Below are 19,157 nucleotides of genomic sequence, written 5' to 3'. Positions count from 1 at the left end.
ATTGTTTTAAAGGTTCAGGGAACAGAAAATTTCAAAACCTACAAGTTAGAGCACATAGAAATCCTGAATAGTGAATCATCAGATTCAAATGTAAGAGACTATTGACGCAATAGTGTTGACCCTATTGAATGTGTTCTTGTGTGTCAACGAATGCTTGAAAACCTACACCAACTGGTTTTAATAAGTGGTGGGTGGGGGAATCTGTTTTTATTTTAAATTTTTTAAAGGTTAAAAAAATAACCTTTAAAAAAAGGTTATTTTCTCAGCGGTGCTGAGATTATCACGTACACAAGACCAGTCATCGGTGTTGACTCAAAGCTTCTCCATTTCACATTTTGCTGTACATGCTTCATCAAATTCTCAAAAACGACGGTTTCCTCTTCTAGTTCTGTGAAGTAGTTTTAACATTTGCTTGTTGACATTTACTTGAACCCTTTTTAGATAGAGAGAAAAAGAGAGGGACAGATGCTGAAGACGACTCGAAAAGAGGAAGGAGGGGATTTAAGTGACTTAGAACATTGGGGACGATTATTGGAGCAAAACAGACTCGTCTTTGCATTTCAGAAACTGCTGAAATTTTCATAACACCAGCCATTTCTGGGATTGTGGAGAATGGTTGGGAAAAAAACAAAAAAAGCAAAGACCCAATGGTTAAAAATGCCTTTTGGTTTTCAGAGGTAAGAGCAGACCGGACAGCATTGTTTGAGCTGATAAAGCCACAACAGTAACTCAAACAACCAGTCAAGATATGCAAAATATGATCTCTGAATGCACAGAAGACCGTGCCCTGAAAAATATATGGGCTACAAGAAGCAGAAGACAAAACCTGACTCACTATAATTGGATAATAACAGATTGGAAAATATTTACTGATCCAATCAGTGTTGTTTTCAGCTGCAGTTTTCAGATGTTGGGGTCAGAACTGGGCATAGACATCGTTTTAGCATGTATCCGTCCTGTCTTGTATCAACAGTTCAGGCTTTCAGTTTGCTAGTTTCGTTCATTTTAAAAAGTCAGCAACTCGGCCGACAAAGGTCATTGTATACGTGTGGATTCCTACCGAAAGAAAGTTTATCATCTTGCACTTTTCTTCATTTCAGTTGTGGTTTTGTGTCCATCATCCCCACCGTTTTACGAGCCATTAGTCACCTGCTGTGTGAGGTTGCATCTGTTGCCGCTCCCAGAACTTAATGGTGACATGCACATCCGAACAACACTCATCTACCCGAAATGTCGTTTACGTGCTTCTCTTGGCAAGAGATTTAACCTGGATACAGCCGGCAGCAAGACAGCTGCGCTTTGTTGGCAAGACCACTGCTAAATGCATCTTCATAGGAGAGTTTTTCTACAGAAAAAAAAGCTGCTTAAATATTTACTCCTTGTCTGTACATGTCCTCACTTTCAACGTTTGCGTAAACAAAGGCGAGGGTGAAAACTTGTGCGTCAGATGTCAGAATCTTTCTGCACTTTATGATCACCCAGGGCGATGATAGAAAGATCGATCATACGTGAAGAAAATAGTCGACCCCGTCTGTTCATTTCTTTACTATAACAAATACAGGGGCTAAAAATAAATTGTAATCATAATAATCTTTTATTTAAAAGTGAAACCCATCTAGGGTATAGATTCATTTCACACAGAGTGGTATTCAGTTGTTTATCTCAACTAATTTTGGTTGTGAAACCCCAAAATTCAGTTTCTAATCCTAACCCCTCTCTCCTGACACGTTGGCTTAATAACCCACCGTGGACCAAAACCAGCAGATGATGCCGTCCTCTTCTTCCAGATTCTGCTTAATATCCAAATCCAAAAGATTTAAGACTACCAAATAGCAATCCAGTCCTTTTAGTTTTTAGCGCATGTGAGGCACATCTTCCCTTGTCTCTGGTTCAGGAGTGGCTTTAGGATTGCAACACGTCACTCAATTGAGCTTAGTTTCACTATCAACCGCTATGAAAACCATTTGTTTCTCTTCCATTAAACTTTCCATTAAATTATATACGAATTGTATACGAAATTATATCAACACACAGCTTTTTACCAACCTTCCGGAGCTTCCCCTGCTAACGGAGGAAAACTCCAATAATGTTGGGGATGCGTTTAGTGTAACCCATAATAATCAAAATTAACTTAAATTCCCAAACGGCATGTTGTTACATGACAAAAAAAAAATCTCTTTACCTCATGGAAAACATTGACTTTTGAAAGTGTTTTAACAAGCAGGAATAAAAGTAATGTAATAATAGGAGGGCAAATGAAAAACATGGGGAAAAACTGAACAAAACAAAACGTTATGAAACATGAAAAAAAAGAAGCAGCAAAAACATACGGTGGATGTGTTCACATCTTCTGTTGAAATTGAAATCCTTCCTGTAGGTCACATGGATACGGGTAGAAGCACCTGCTCTCTTAACACAGCACTTTTTTATGTTAATGACCCGTTCAAGCACTCCCCCTCCCTGGGGCTTGCTTTCATACCGCAACACCTTCAACTGAACCAGTATCTGCAGGGACACAGGTCACCATAACTCCTTCGTCATCCGAGGGTCCACTCTCTCTGCTGACATGATTTGGACCACTGTGCTCCTCGGTGGGCTGTGCGTCCTCCACATTGCCCTCCTTCTCTTAGCCGAGGGGAGCAGGAGCGGCAGCAGCGGCGGTCCTTGGGGAAGGACGGTCACTTTCCAGCGGGGCCGACGGGCCCCACGCCTCCAGAGGGACACCGGCGGCTCCACAGACTCCTTGAACCCTTCTCGCGGTCCTGCCTTCGCCTCCTGCCAGCTTTCCCTCACCCCGACCGAACACAGGATTCTGGACGATAACACACAGGAGGTGAGCGCATGAAGAGAGTCGCCTGTTAATAAGTACTTAAGATTTATTTAAGCTTAGACATGCAGCACAAAAGAAAGGCTGATTAATGATTTTAAAAATATGTTGACTTTATTTTTTTTTTTAAATGAAATGTATTCATCAGGAGAATGGAAGAAGTTCGAGTCATTACTGACGTAAATGATACTTGAACATTTTTGTCCTCTTTTTCCTCCTAGACAGGGTTTAATGGTGACGACGGCTCCCACGTGATTCTCACATGGGTGGGCGACGGTACAGGAGTGAGTGTCCCATTTGATCTTCTTCATGCTCATATGCAGATTTCCATTTTAAAGCATAAATATCCAGTTTGTACAAAAGTAGAAGTTTGCTGTTATTAGTCAAACAGATACTGAAATAATCCAAATGTGTAGATAATTACTTGTGTGGCTTGCAGACGTAAAAACACACAAAAGAGACTGAAGAAATGTGGTCGTGCACCAAGAAAACACAGCAAAAAATGAGAAACACATACTAAAACATAAACCATAACAAAGTATATACATGTATAAAGATTCATATTAATAGTATTGTCTAATAAATTGTTATTGTAATGTTTTCAATATTACTTGTGACACATAAACTCAAATATCACACACTAAGTTTTGAACTTAATCTGATGGCTTCAGATTAGGTTCCACTGTTTTGAAGTTGATCTCTGTGGTGCTTTTAGTCTGAAACTAATTTTTCACGATTATTTGAATAAATAAATCAACACAACTCATTTTTTATTGCGAGAGTTTCAGGAAACACTCTCGTGAGTTCAGGGTTAATCTTAAGAGTCGCCCCACTCACACGGCGTTTCTCCGTGCACCAGGTGATCCTGGTGCTGTCGACAATCAGCGCTCCGCTCGATTCTTACCTGGCAGGAGGCTCATCTCGACTTTACCGAAGGCGAGTCCAAATTTAACCTGTACGTCCCTTCCACTCAGCACAGAGTTACAATGAATGTCCTTCTTATTTCTCAACAGCACAGACTATGGCAAGTCCTTTCACGATATCTCCCACCGCATCAACCACACCTTCATCAAAGAGGAGCTTGGAATCAGTGTTGGACCCGGGAGCTCAGTGAGTTAACAGTATATAGCCATCAGTTTGTTCGCAAACTTTAAAAAGACAGTGCTGCTTAACGTGGGGATTTCTGTGTTGAACTAATAACCTCCTCCGTCCTTTCGGTTGACGCCATTCTAAGGATTAGGGACATTGGGAACTCTGGGGAAACGCTGTGAGGTTCTAGTCAAACTGCAAAAAGTGTGAAGACACCTCCATTGTTATCAAAATCAACTCTACCAATGTCTTCTGTTTGCACACATCCAATCAGTGTGGCAGATTTGTTTTTTGTTTTTTTTGAGAAGCTGGAAAGAATTTGATTAAAACCATAAAGTTCAATTTTGGTCTCAACTGACTCCTTCGTCCAAATGATTACTTTGGCAATGCTTTGAACAGTGGTTTTCTTCTAACCACTCCTCTGTGGAAACCAGATTTCATAATTATGCACAACGTCTTGTTGTTGGTCCATTGAACAAAATTCCCCCCCAAAAAAAATAGTGTAGTATAATGTGTGTAATGTGGAAAAACTGTGAAAAGTTCAAGCTCTGAGAATAGTGTTTCTAGGCCTTGTGCGCATGATAACTGATACAGCTCAGATCTGCTCTCGACCCATTTCCTCTACAGGTGATACTGACTGCAGACATTCCCATAGTGGACAACCCAGGAGGGATCATCTTCACCTCTACGGACGCCGGAGCAACTTTCAAATCCACCCAGCTGCCCTTCCACCTGGATCAGTCCATTACTTACCACTTCTTCAACCCCGACTACCTGGTGGCCCTCAGCATAGACGTGAGTCTTTCAAAACCTTCACTTCCCTGCTCACGTTTTTCCGTCTTTGGTTTCCCACGCCTTGTTGAATGCTCTCAGCCGACACGCTGCCAACATGTCGAGAACACACCTTAAAGAAAAAGCAAACACGGCTCTGTTTCCTGACTTTGCAGGACAGTCTTTGGCTCTCGCTGGACTTTGGCGCTAGATGGACAAAAGTTCATGAGGGAGTGCATTCTTTCTCATGGTGAGGATAAACAGGAAGCAGTGTTAGTCAGCGCAGATTAAAGTGCTGAGATAAAATATAATTACAAAGAATCTGGCTATTAGAACACATTGCTTTGCAACATGTCATGCGCTACAGAAAAGGAGAACCCTCCAAAAAAAACAAAACATCCCTTACAAGAATCTTGTGACATTCTGTGTAACGTTGGTAACTTCCTGTTTCCATCAGGGGAGCAGGCACAAATCTGTTCTTCAGCTGCAGCCGGGTTGATGCAGGTAAGAAGCAAGAAAGTCTTAAAAGGGAAGTAACACATCTTCACTTGAAATGCCTTTTGGTAGGTTTATGGAGCGGCGTCCACAGATGAGGGTATTTCCGGCTCTCAAAGAGGCTTGGAGGCTTTTTGGAAAAAAACAGATTCATCAATGCTCAGCAGAGTCAAAGAATCTTTTTTAATGGTTGTTTCATGTCAGCCAGTCACTGTCCACATGAAACCCTAACAATTAAACTATTTTAACCCAGATCTGTAGCTCGACAACTTGAACAAAGACATTCAACGTCATGTTTTGTTAGTTTATTTGTTCCTGGAGAAAGTTTCCAAGGGAGGGTGAGATGAGCTCCACTGGTCTCGGGGTTTCCATCTAAAACCCGTTTATTATACCTGGGTTATGTATAAAAAGGTGGGAAAGCTGAGCTGGCAGTGTGTCGCAAGTAACTACAACAGCAGGGTAAACCACACAACAAATGCAAAAATCACAACTTATTAGACATAATCACCTCAGGTTTAATGCAACTCCTCATTAAACTGCATCAATCGAGTTTTTACGTAATGTGAGGGCTGACTAGCTCACTAGGAAACAAAATCTGATTTTATTCTTTTATTAGTTGAAGCAGAAGAAAGAGGAGATTTAGTGTTGAAGAGGACGAAGGATTTCGGGAAGACCTTCACCATAATTCATGAGGACGTCTTCAGTTTTGGCTACATCGGAGCCTTTCTCTTCTTCTCTGTGATGGAGGACCCGGTAAGACCAAAGGACTCGAATTTATCCCGTAGTGCTGGGGTGATTCACCTGTCCTCCCATGGTGTGTGTTGGATAACGCCGTGTTCGTTTCCCCTAGAGGTCTCCTCGGGTCATGTATTTTTCATCGGACCAAGGAGAGACCTTCAGTCAGGCGCTTCTGCCTTCGGCATCAACAGAGCAGGTAAGAAAAACGTTTTGGATTTGTTGCATGGGAATTTTAGTTGTTGATCCAAATCTGTTTTCATTCCAGGATATGTATTTATCTGCACGTACTTGTATAAACTTGTGTTGTTTTCAAGTGTGGGAGGCTAAGGTTAGCATGCTTTCTGCATCTTGACAAGAGTCATCAGTGATTATCTTTATAACATTTCAGTGTGGTTGCAGTTTATTGTGTATAGATAAAACTTACACACTTATTCTTATATTTCCTTGAGATAATATTTGCTGCTGCTGTATAAGTGGATGTATTGGAATAATTTGAATTGGGGTAGTTCCTGTGGATTTGTATATATATATTTTTTATAAGTAAAAAAAAAAATATATATATATATATATATAATTTTTGTGTCTGTTTTCACTTGAGTTGAACACTTCCTTGATCACATCATAGTTTCAAAAACTAGAATTTTCAACCAGAAATACCACAGAAATCAGTAAAGAACGTGATTCTAGTTTTTGTTTTTTGTTTTTCGAAAGAGATATCGGCTCATCTGGTGAAAACAGTGATTAAAAATCTGTTGTTCTAAAACAGCTCCAGATATTTGTCTTGTACAAATGCATTCTAAGATTTCCAAATGCTTGGGTTCACTAGACGATTATTTACAGAAGCTGGTTTGAGGTAAAACTGGAAAGGCAACATCTCCCTTATTCCAACACTCCCTGAACGCATACCTGCCCCAATGAAACTCTTACCCGCACGTCGTGTTGACACCGCAAACACAGGCGTTGTCTCACGATGATTACACTCTGTTTTTAAAGCAGATTAAAGTAGTCATCAAAATGAAGAAAAAAAGAAAAAAAAGTTGCAGTTCTACATTTTTTCACCCTCATACTGTCCCTCTCGCCCTCTCTCTCTCTCAATTTGTGCGTGTGTTTGCAGTTTTACTCCATCCTGGACGGAGACGAGGACATGCTCTTCATGCATGTGGACAACCCAGGAGGTACCGCACAAAAAAAACAACAACACAGACTTGAGTTAAACTCTTCTTCCGAGACAGAAAGCCCCAGAAATCCTAAAACGTGCCCGACTCATTTGCACTTGAAAATATATCGAAGCCACGTGAGAGTTCACATCTTTTTCTGCTACTTTTGGTTTTGTAATGTTGACGAGAAAGACTGAATTGGTTTCACCGGTTCTGTGACGCCAAACTTTTCTAATCATTTCCCTCCCTGCTGCCTTGTTTCCTTCCTTTACTCTATGTTTGTCTCACTAGCTAAAGCTTTTGTAATTGTTTTCCTATCAAGCCTACATCTGCCCCAGTCAATGCTCCAAAATCAGCTCAGTGGGACTTTTCAACTGCAGAGATAAATAAGGGAGACATGTGGGCAGCAGGGCGGCCTTATCTCTTGTTGGCTGCGAGGAAGCAGAATTAGGTTGCGCTGCAAAAACCGCTCATCTTGCCTGTGGATGAGGGCGTTACACAAGCAGGGCAAGCACACACGCTTCATCACATCCATCACATCTCTCAACCGTCTTTGTCCTTCAAGCTTTCACGTGTATTTAAGATCCACACTCATAACAGGCTTAATGGCTTTTGGTCGTCTGGGCTTATCCTTTGTGTGTCAGCGTGTCATGACCTGTACAGGTTTTCCGGATTAATTTCACGCCTCACGTGTTGACAAAAGATTTACAACGCAATCAAACCATGGCCGCCACTTGACGTTCCTGTTACAGCGTTATGTTGTTGGGTTTCATCTCAGACACCTTCTTTGGAACCATGTACACGTCAGACGACCGTGGGATATTGTTCTCCAAGTCGCTGGAACGACACCTGTTTGACGGACACAGGAAGAGCGATTTCACCAACATCACCTCACTGAGGGGAGCGTATCTAACTAATAAACTAGATATCGGTAAGTTTCTCTACCAAGCTCTTCTCTTCTACCCCTGTTGATGCACACGAATACTCAAAGTTATTAAAAAAATTAAAAAAACATGCACACACCCTCTTGCACGCTGAAAGTTTAGGTTAAAAAGTTAAAAAGATATAACTTGGTGCTCATTTGATCCTAAATTTAGATATGGAAGGGTAATTTCGCTTAAGTTATTTGTGGTTTATAGGAATTTGTTAATACACAGGCCAGTGAATGTTCTCAGAGCACTTCAATCTTGTAGATTTGAAGACTTTGACTAGATCTGTGACTCAAACTTTTCATAACAAGTACCAGAGTTCATTTTAGGAAAACGTAGAGCTCTGGACTAGAGCAACTTTTGGAGCTCCACTCAGACAGGCTTCCTTTACGCATACAAATTAGAATCTATTTATACTCGGACACACATTAAGGCCAAAAGGCCTTAGTTGCCTGGACTATACCCACTATAGTCCAGGCCTTTATTTTGAACACACAGAGGGGATCAAGGCTTGCTCCATGTCTGCAAGTTACCATGGTTCTGTGGCCACAAAACAAGACCAGATCCTAGCCCATCTGTCATCAACTGCTTTAAGGTCTTTGTGCCGATGTCTAGGCTTTATTGCTTTAACCAAAACCAAACTGTCAGACATCTGAAATTTGTCTTTTATTCAAAGGCCCCGGTTCCAGATGCTACGTGGCTTGCTTAGAGACAGAGTTTAAAACTGAAGCCGTCGTGTTCTCATCCATTTTCTCATTGCAGCCTTGCAGGCCATGCTGCTTCCTCTTCTAATTACGCCCTAGAGAACGTTAGCAGTTCACAAGTTGTCTGGAGGTTTAAAGTTGTCGGAGGAGGGAGGTTAGGAGCTTTCCTGCGTAGTCCACCTGGTAGGCAGGCTGGGCATTCACTGCTGGAAAAACCTGGTGGCTGGCAAGACTGTTTTCCACTTACGATTAACCTTTTTGGAAATTCTTCACAGAAGACAACTCACAAAAACTCCTGAGCTTCTCACGCTCCCCAACAATAATCGAATCAATACAACTGAGCAGAAACATTTGGCTGATACTGACCCTCATATTCCTATGGAGTGCTTTTGTCGTCTTATAAACAGTAACATAGTGAGGTACATTAAGATCTGAAAATGTCTTAAAATGGAAATCTCCTAAATTTTAGCTACTTCTTTTAAGTAAAATCAATGTTTTTGGTTATTCAAAGTCACCCCTACTGCAGATGAACATTATTTAAAGGGTATTTCTTAAGAAATAGAAGCAAATACACCAAAGACTCCATATAAGACATGCATCCTAAGCTTTTAGGCATACAAATACAACCTTAACCCCTAAACGAACAAAAGTCCAGCTGTGTTTTGCACAGTTTTGGACTGGGCAATATTTTTGCTCTTCTGCCACCATTTCTTCCGAAATACTAAATTGCATTTTTTAAAGCGGCTTGTCACCTTTTCATTTCTGTGCTCCCATATTTAAACTGTGAGTATTTACCTTGAGCTGACATTAGACGGAATAAAAAAACCAAACCTGACCCGAGAACTTTGTTGTGTTGCAGATGGCCGAATAAGATCCGTCATTTCCTTCAACAGAGGAGGAACATGGAGGCCACTGAAGAAACCCCAGAACGTGAACTGCGCAGGCAATGTTAAGCGTGTATGTGAAGAAACGTGTGTGTGTGGGGGGGAGGAGGTTTTATTTCTCAGACTTCAATTTCTAACTCTGGCTTTGTTGTCTATTTTTAAACAGTGCAACCTTCACATTCACGGAGAGCACAGTCGTAGAAACCAAATAGTTCCGATGCTCGCTCTGTCTGAGCCGACTGCCATTGGTCTTGTCATTGCTCACGGTAATCTGACGCCCTTTATGTTAAATATGATTGGAATCTAACGTTATCTTAGATTATATTATCCTTTTCTCCATCAGGCTCTGTGGGTGATTCTCTCTCCTCGTCTCAGCACCCAGATGTGTTTGTTTCCTCGGATGGCGGGTATAACTGGAGAGGGACCCTCAGGGGCCCTCACCACTACAGCATACTAGACTCTGGGGGTCTCATAGTGGCTGTGGAGGTTCACCGTGAAGGACAAGTCAAGACCATCAAGTAATTAAAGAAATTACCAGCAGCTTAGGTTTTGGTTAAGCTTGAAAAATAACACTTCGTCAACAGCCAAAAAAAAAATAAAAAATTGTCTGAGAAATATTAACAGAAATTAACTGATGAAATCACAAAAATGTCGTCAATTTCGTAGGAAGATCGGATTTCTCTAAATCAAATTAGAATAAAAACCTGACCTGATTGAGAAAAACGGATGTCATTTTTGAATTCAGCAGTGCAAAATAGTCCTAATTCAGTTGAAAACAAAACAACAGACAGCTTCCAAAAAATATCTTTTCGTAACGTCGAGTGCCTAAACTGTGCCGACGGCATTTCCCACCAGATTCTCCACTGACGAAGGCCAGTGCTGGAAGTCGTATAACTTCACCGAGCAGCCCTTCTTCTTTGCAGGCCTGGCCTCTGAGCCAGGCACCAAGGCCATGAACGTCAGCGTGTGGGGCTTCAGGCCAGAGGAAGACGGTCAGCCAATGTGGGTGGCCGTCACCATCGACTTCCAGAGCCTCATTACCAGAGAATGTAAGTCAAGAATGACGAAAAATTGAAACAGCCCCAGGGTCAGCGTGCCCTTTCCCAAATCTCCTGCTTAGTATTTGTAGGACATGCTGCCACGTAGTGGTAAGTGTAGCAGTTGTTTTCTTTTTTTACTGTAAAGGGAGTTTTTGAACTCATGACTGTACAAAGATACTTTTAGAAAATGTAGCAAAAAGCCAATAGAACACAAGAACAATGTCCAGGTTAAGGATCGCAGTTGAGCTATGCTTCAACTGATTTTAAAATTAGCTTTAAATAAAATTACTAGTGTACTCTTATGACGATCTAACAGAAAGGTCCAGAGCATCACAGATCCAATGTTTGTACTAAACATTAACCACAAGGCATCTTTCTTCAAATTCATCTTGTTTTTTTTTTTTTTTTCATGCTAAGCCAACTTGTAGCAAAGGATCATTGCAAGTGATAGTTACACGGGTATTTATTTGCTCTATTAATAGGTAATAAGAAGGACTATGAGGAGTGGCTGGCTCATTCTACAGACAAAAGGAACTCGGAGAGAAACGGTTGTGTCCTTGGTATGAAGGAAACCTACAGGAGGCTGAAGAAGCAGTCTGTGTGCAGAAACGGGCGAAACTTTGTGGTCACTAAGAAGCAAATCCCATGTCCATGCACCAGAGAGGACTACTTATGGTAGGTTGATTTATTTATCGCTTAAATGATAGACATTTCATACTCAACAAGTGGTTAAGAGCGTAAATTAGCTTCGCCGAAAACGACATCTCAGTCCAGATTTATATAAGGGAGTGGGGTTGTGTTGTGTTGCTGCCATTTTCACAAACATCTTATCGTCTTTGGAAACAGTGACTACGGTTACTATCGTCACGTGAACACCTCGGAGTGTGTGAGACAGCCAAATACTCCAAACAAAACCTTCGAGATGTGTCTGAATGGAGAGGAGGACGAGCTTCTGACTGCTGGGTAATAATCAAAGCTATTTAAATTAAATATTGTCTTTTTCATGCATGACTAGGTCTAACTACAGAAATATTTATGCCCTAATCAAGAAACTGTGACTGTTCTTGAAAACTGATGCTAATCGATGCTGTCAGTTTGATTTTAGGTAATTTTGGGGCACAAATATCAGTTTCTAGACATCTGCACGGGTCAAAACCGTGTATTATTTTCTTACAATTTCACAGTTAACAGCTTCTTTGTTTTGTGTCTGTCACATAAAATCTTAATAAATGTGACAAAGCAAAGACGCCGTCTTCTCACAATGTTTGCAGGTACCGAAAAGTCCCAAGTGACAAGTGTCAGGGTGGGTTCACTCCTCAGGATGTGGTGCAGACAATCATCCGACCATGCGGGGTTAAGCCCAGCCCTGACCCTTCAGTCAAGTCCACCTCGGTTGGACACTTTGACACACCAGTAAGAGCAGTTTTAATGTTAAAATGTTTGTACTCTGTTCTTACTGATTAGAGTTCTCTAATATATGTAATTTCTTTTTTCCAGAAAGAAAGGCTTGTCCTGACCCTGGTGTCTGTAGGAGCAGCAGTTGTTGTTCTAGTGGCCATTGTCTCTTCAGTTCTTGTTGTCAAGGGACGTGTTTATACGACCAGGTGAGTTAGACATACACACTCCCAGTATGCAGCTTTTTACCCTTTGAGTGACTGTGGTTTCTGCAGGATGCCAGCGTATCGTTTCTCTAACCTTCGCATCCAGGATGACAACGGCATCGCAGCAGAGTTCGGGAGTGCTGCCAGCAGCAACGGTACAGCTTACCAGCACGACTCAGATGTGGTAAGAGTACTTCAGGATAGCTTTGTAGGTTTGTGAATCAAACATGTCATTTTCACTTGTTTAGTAATACCCTTATGCTCTTGATTTGACAGGATCTTCTCGAATGACGCATGGCTAAAACTGAAGAAAATGCCAACGATTGAAATTGGTCCCACAGAAGAAGAAGAAAAAACAAAACCCTGCTCTAACTACGAATGAAAAAAATAGGAAAATAACAATTGTTAACTTATTAAGTTAAACTATTGTGTGCCTTGTGTATGTTTTCTTTATTTGTACAGTATTTTTCTATTCTATTTTATTGACTGTTTTGCAAATATTTCAGCTTTTAACTGTAAAAACGCTTTAAGAATCTTGACTTTTATTTATGTCTTTACCTTTTTGGTATGTTTCATGCTTTGAAATATTGTTGCTCGCATTGGATGTCCTTCACAGAAAGAAAACATTCGACACGTGTCGAATATCAAGGAGACCGGCAGGGGGCAGTGCGACATGTTCTGTATTTCTCAAAACAAGCGAGGGAAAATACAGGAAGTTGGTTAAAACAAAGATTTTGTTTGACAGATGTATCACTCGTATAGGGACGTTTATTTGGATTTTTATTTTTTAATTTTTTTAAACCACGGATTTAGATTTAGGGCCAATAAATAAAACACTTTTATTATACCAAGCAAATTATTTAAACTCGTTTCTTTAAAAAATGGTTATTCATTTCGATTACTGCTCTTGCTGAGAACATATACATAGTTTTTCAATGTTTGATAAAAAGCATCACTTTCTTTTTGTGAATATTTTTAAGTCAATGTTTTCAATAAGTTATATATTGTAAAGCTGCTGCGAAATGGACTCTATTGAACCTCTATTATTTATTCTTCATACATTTTTACAATGTTTTATGTCTTTATTGAATATGTTAATGTGGAAAATAATCGTTTTTTCTGTTCAATTGGGAATTTTTCCCAATTAGTTTTTTTTTTTTTTTTTTTGATGGATATTTTTGCACCAGCTTCACGCATGTAAAAAGAGAGGAAATATGAACAAAAAGCATAGATCTTGTTTTTGGAATTGACTGAAAATACCATGATGTACAAGACCAGCAATAATAATAATAATAAGATACTTTTACAAACATTTAAAGTGTCATTTCTTGTTCATATCCAGGCCCATTCAATAAATTTGTGAAATTGAAGATCCGTCTTTATGTATCCATGTTTTTCTGAAGAGAGTGACGCATCTTCACCTGTTTTCTTCGGCTTGGGTTACAGGAAGCTTCGGCACTATCAGTCTATCGGTTGACTAGTCTCTTAAAGAAGTTTAAATCCTGCTGTTCTGGAGTCGGTATGTAAGAAAAGTTGTTAAATCATTTAGTAATCCTGAACGGCAATAATCTTTGCAGATAGAGTCAGAGATACAGAGTCAGTTTAGCGAGTAAAGCTGCAGTTTGTGCTAGTTAGCGTTTATAAACAGATGTTGGTAGTCAGCGTCATATCCATTGAGTTGTGTTTTAGTTGCTTTTATTTGGATAATAACGCAGACCGAAGGTGATTATTAGTCATTAACAGGCCAGAACTTGTTAGCCACAGCTAACGTCTCAGAGTGAGCTTCCGTCTTTGTTGCGCAGACGTAAAACACAAAATCTGATTAAAAAAAATATATATATATATGTTTCACAATTTTAAGGTTGTTGGCTGTGAAGAAAACGTGGCGGGAGGCTCGCTAAGATGTTCAGGGCTAGCGGTAAGTACTAAACAAATGCATTAATGATTTTTTAGTGAAGTTTTTCACGCTCTGCATGTGTTCACCTTGCAGGCATTTTGAAGTTAGCGGCGCTCATCTTAGCGTTCCTCCTTGCGGTATTTCTGGCTTTTCAGCTGCTGGAGATAAACGTGGAATTCAAACTAGGCAGCATGATGTGTGAGTGACGGCTTTTGTCATTTTTATGCGTTTCTCTACTGGATGTTAAGCAACGCTGTCCGTAAAATAGATGTGGAAGTTGTTCTTTAAGAACCAAGGGAGGTGCTTGTGATGATTCACATTTTTCTTGCTCACTTTTTTCACTTTTCTCTCCCCCCCCCCCCTGCTTTTTAGCCAGATCTTTGCCAGCAAATGAAGCTCGTACGTATTTGCAAATTACTCATCTTTCATTTTACTTTTGCACAATCACTGCTGTGAAATGATGCATTGTCAGATGTTTAAAAGCCTTAAAATAAGATAACTTGTTGTATTATTGTATACTGAAAGTCTTGAAAAATCCATCCTTTTAACTTTAGTAATTTAGCATGACAATTATTAGTGTGCTTGTAATAAAAACAATTCTGTAGGAAACACTTTATCTACATTTTTATGAGGTTGCAGCATACAGAGAACATTTTTCTGAGCGTTTATGATGCCTGCTTTACTTCTAGATTTATTAATGTACTTTAGACTAAAGGTTGAATTTTATTCTTCATTGTGCGTTTATGATTCAATAACAAAAAAAAAAACAGCTCAAGCCTCATTGCACATCGTTGCCATGGCTACCGATGTCTGTATTTATAGATTCATGTGGTATTTTTTCCTGACTGCAGACACAAAGCCAGCTGTGCATAAATGTGGCCTTTCCAAGGCGTGTCCACCTGGACACATGGCCTTCAAGCTGACCAGCGGAGCTGCCAGCGTGGTCGGCCCCAGAATGTGCCTGGAGGACAAACTGTAAGTGGAGTTCAGTCGATAAGATGATGAAATAATACTACGGAAAGCCTAACACACACTTTTTGTAGTATCGACCTGCTTTGTTTTTTTTGTTGTTCTTTATCCTTTTGTAACTCATGTTGAGTCATGTGTGTTGGTAACAACAGGCCACGTCAGGGGAAAACAAAACCACAAACGGTGAGCTCTAATCATGCGATCCTCTGACTTTCTGTTGTAGTTTAATGAGCGGTGTAAAGAACAATGTTGGGAGAGGGATCAATATCGCCTTGGTCAATGGTACGACAGCTTTTCAAACTACAATTTGTAATTTCACATGTAAATTTCTAGTTTTATTCCAAACTAATTCTTTTTTTTCTCACCAGGAAAAACAGGAGAACTGTTAAAGACAGCTTATTATGACATGTGGGCGGGAGGTCAGTGTGTATTTCCGTATTAGGCGTGTAAAGATATTTGCACTGAGCTAACTGTGTCTGTAACCCTTTATAGACGTGGCTCCGTTTATTAAATTTCTCAAAGAAATTGAAGAGGGGACAATCGTAATGATGGCCTCATTCGATGACCCAGCATCAAAGTAAGCGACGACTTCCACTTATGGATTCTACAGATTCAATTAGACGTGTTGGAGTTGGTTTGGGTTTTTTTCCATGTTATTTCTTTGGTTCTACAGACTCAATGATGAAGCCAGGAAGCTGATTGCAGATCTGGGCAGCTCGGCTGTGGCGAACCTGGCCTTCCGGGACAACTGGATCTTTGTAGGAGGGAAAGGCATCAAGACCAAAACGCCATTCGAACAGGTGACGTCACCTCCCACAACCTTCGTGCATCCCCTCCTCTCGTTTTCATTTACAACAGTCTGGAGTTTCATTTGGGTTTGTTCCAGTAGAAATTCACATCCCACTGAACTCACTACACCCTTAAGATGCCACCGTCGTTCCATTTATGCCTCTTCAGCATCCATATTTGCCCACTGTGAAGCCTTGTTTCTGTCTTGGTGTTTAAATTAGCTCTGCCTAGCATCGCTACATACCTGTTCAGGTTTGTTATGAATTTCTTTTGTCTCTCCTTCTCTCTTCAGCACATAAAGAACAGTGCCGACACCAACAAATACGAGGGCTGGCCCGAAGTCTTGGAAATGGAAGGCTGCGTACCACGGAGGCAGGACTGAGCCCGTTAGCTGAGCGGGTGTAGTCTCACCCGCTCAGCCGGTCTTTGCTGCCGTCTCAGTTCAGATTGGTCAGATGTCTTTCCGTTTGATCCTAAAGCGGATTTGGACAGCTTGGAAAAAGAGTAATATTAAGCTCCAGGGCGGGAGAATAAAAGGTGCCACCGTCTTGCATCTTTGTTATAGATGGATGCTTTAAATGGGACGGAAAATAAAAAGTGCAGCGATTTAAAAAAAAAAAAAATTGGTTCTGTTTTTCTCATCGCACTTCTTATATTTAGAGCCCAAACATCCGGCGTTGCTAGACTGTTGAGGTTTTGCACTGTTTATCAAGTAGTGTCACTACCTGCAGTTGGGGACTAAACTTTCTATTGTCTACACACTGCCTTAATCTATTTCACCCGTTTTGTAGCCAAGAAGTGCGATTCAATTTTTTGTTGTTCTTCTTTCCGGAGTAGTTTATTTTTTATTTTTTAGAAAATTATCATTTTGATTGTAACCAAACATACCAAATTCACTGTGCAATGTGTAAATATTTCTATAGAGCAAGTGTTGGATTCAAAAGATTTAATTTAAAGAATATTGCTACAGTAATATAAGTTCTTAGAACAAATAAATGATAATGAGACTGTTCTTTGTCTGAGCCTCTTCCTTGGCGAGTTGCTTTTACGGAAAGGCTAAGTCCCACTCAGGTTAATTAATGAAAACTCAGGTGGAAAATATGGCTGCTGTACAATAATTAAGAACTTGTTTTGATTACAAGTGTACAGTTGAGCTGTAGCTCCAGAAGATGAAATGCTACAAACAAAGTTTTCTTCTAGTTCATGTCGACTGGCTCAGTGGGGGAACCTCCCTGATGATGTTGGAATTTTTTCCTTTCATTTGAACAATGGAGCTTCAGGTTGCACAAGAAACGTCAAGCCTCAGCTGCAGGTGACAATTCGGCCTTTGAATAGGCCAGCGCTGCAGTTCGCAATTCCAGTCCGACAAAGGAAGAGAGTACGTCAGTCGTTCGGACCATTATTCATATTCCCCTGATCTAAATCTCCCTTTTGAGATTTCTTTAGGAAAGTTATCTGGCCCACATGTTAATGCCCCTATGTAAGCGATCTCTACAACAAAGAAACACTGGTAAGATTTTGTTTAGAAGTGTATTTGAAAAGAGCCGAGTGTGTGAGTTTTCTCTCCCACACTCGAGAACCCATAAGCCAAACAGTTTAATCTAACCTAAAAGTTCTGCTTGCTTTGGTTTTCTCAGTTTAAGAAGATGTCAACAGATTTATTCCACAATGTTGCGTCTTTATTCATTGCAGAAAAGTTTCTGTCAAGCAAAAAAATAAAAAAATTGGTCTTTTGATTTCTGTAAAACATTTTTCATAACAAGGAAATAAAAACCCTCTTAAACAAGTATTGTAAGCAGTGGTGTCATCAAACGTTGTGTGGAAGATATCGATGTAATTTGTGTAAATATGCATGATATTTTTCTCAAGATTAATCGTGGAAAAGTTAAGTTTTAACTTGCTGCCACATGCATTTTCATGTGCTTATGCCAACTTTTTACTGGTATTTGGTTTATATAAATATATACACTTAAAAACATAAAATTCACTGAATCAAACAGCAAAAATACTTAATTCTGTTGCAGCTTTTGGTTTCAATACGTCACCCTGACAGTATTAGTGGCTCTCTATCTGGCCACTAGATGGCGCCTTGTGTTCACAAAACTTTAAACTCTGATTCAAATTATCTTTATTTTTGGTAAACTTACAATAACAAAAAAAACAAACAAACAAAAAAAAATCAAATTAAAACTATTTTACAATTAAAAAAAAAAAAAGGAATAGACTGAAGCCCAGGTCTTATTGTTGCCTACATACTCGGCATTCTACAATCAACTGTTTTAATACTTTTACTTGAGAAAAAGTATAATTATGTGTACAATTCACACCATTATACAGACTAATCTTATCTGTAAAACAGGTCGCATATCTCTTGTTTCGTTACGTCATATTCATGTTTTTATGAGTTTATTTTTCTTCCAGTTTCTCATCTCGTTCCTCTAAAAAATGACCGACAGGAGGCGCTATTGCACTATATTTCATTCAAACCCTGTCATCCGTTTTGTTGCGTCTTCACCGTTTAGTTGAGCTACATGTAAACAGCCGGGAAGAGTGTTTTTTTCCCCCCTTTGCATAGTTAAATATATAAATATATAAATATTTTAAATTTGACAAATATCTCTGTGGGACATTTTATCGATGATGCATAGAGCTGTCCCTTATGTCGAAAACATCCGTTTTTAAACTGATTCAAAGTGTAAAAGCTGCTGATTTTGATTTAATTTTAGCATCAGACAAGACCAGAAGTGTTATAAAAAGCATAAAATACATACAAATGTCAAGAATTTGTGGAGAAATCCCATTAATATGTTAAATTGTTTTTTTTTAACCACACTACATGCTGGTATGGTCTGCAGCATCTTCCGTCCTCCCCATCATCTGAGCAGCATTCACCTGTCCTATCTGTGCAGCAGAAGCTGCGTCTCATACAGCCACAGAAGGGCAAAACTCCGCTGCGCTTCCTCTGATGTCACCCAAACTCCACACGCCATTCCCTACCATTTTCCATTTGCCGTCTTGTGTTTTTACAGGCCTGTAAAGGAAGGCAGCGGCTATGTTGTTAGCGGTTCCCGCTGTTACTGGGAACGTGGATTCAACACGCTTGTTTCCATTGTAAAGAAATATATGTGCTGGTGTGCGTGTCCTCATTGTTCTCTCTCATGTGGGCAGAATGCCTTCAGAGCTCCTGAAAACAAAGTGTAGGAGTGAATCTTGTCTTATGTAAAACAAGCTAACTGGTGCATGATGCATGAATCCAGCCCGAATCCA

The 19,157-nt window shown here is 40.0% G+C and overlaps 2 protein-coding genes across 3 annotated transcripts; both read left to right on the top strand.

Annotated features, from left to right (window-relative positions):
• The first annotated feature begins 1,017 nt into the window (after window positions 1-1,017).
• Window positions 1,018-12,581, top strand: LOC106960118 (sortilin). Its single transcript, XM_015053054.1, has 21 exons — window positions 1,018-2,833; window positions 3,049-3,111; window positions 3,687-3,763; window positions 3,841-3,937; window positions 4,544-4,711; window positions 4,864-4,937; window positions 5,145-5,191; window positions 5,799-5,935; window positions 6,033-6,116; window positions 7,035-7,095; window positions 7,856-8,008; window positions 9,570-9,667; window positions 9,761-9,860; window positions 9,938-10,112; window positions 10,450-10,643; window positions 11,117-11,309; window positions 11,481-11,597; window positions 11,906-12,047; window positions 12,132-12,238; window positions 12,305-12,419; window positions 12,512-12,581. Exons 1-21 carry the CDS (start codon window positions 2,567-2,569, stop codon window positions 12,524-12,526), a joined length of 2,484 nt encoding a protein of 827 aa, XP_014908540.1. The 5' UTR covers window positions 1,018-2,566; the 3' UTR covers window positions 12,527-12,581.
• A 1,064-nt stretch (window positions 12,582-13,645) lies between these two features.
• On the top strand, window positions 13,646-16,902 carry fam3c (FAM3 metabolism regulating signaling molecule C). 2 transcript variants are annotated; one of them, XM_015053058.1, is made up of 10 exons: window positions 13,647-13,754; window positions 14,097-14,153; window positions 14,226-14,330; window positions 14,505-14,531; window positions 14,984-15,107; window positions 15,325-15,383; window positions 15,470-15,520; window positions 15,594-15,678; window positions 15,775-15,901; window positions 16,183-16,902. In XM_015053058.1, exons 2-10 carry the CDS (start codon window positions 14,138-14,140, stop codon window positions 16,270-16,272), a joined length of 684 nt encoding a protein of 227 aa, XP_014908544.1. In that variant the 5' UTR covers window positions 13,647-13,754; window positions 14,097-14,137; the 3' UTR covers window positions 16,273-16,902. The 2 variants fall into 2 exon arrangements, with proteins under 2 accessions (XP_014908545.1, XP_014908544.1); XM_015053059.1 differs by lacking the exon at window positions 14,505-14,531 and having other exon boundaries at window positions 13,646-13,754.
• The last annotated feature ends 2,255 nt before the right edge of the window (window positions 16,903-19,157 follow it).

This window comes from Poecilia latipinna, unplaced genomic scaffold (assembly GCF_001443285.1).
Source record: "Poecilia latipinna isolate Pla-1442-1.1 unplaced genomic scaffold, P_latipinna-1.0 Scaffold1157, whole genome shotgun sequence".
Lineage (NCBI taxonomy): Eukaryota > Metazoa > Chordata > Actinopteri > Cyprinodontiformes > Poeciliidae > Poecilia > Poecilia latipinna.
Note: the sequence above shows the minus strand (reverse complement) of the source record. Positions and strands in the feature narration are given on the sequence as shown.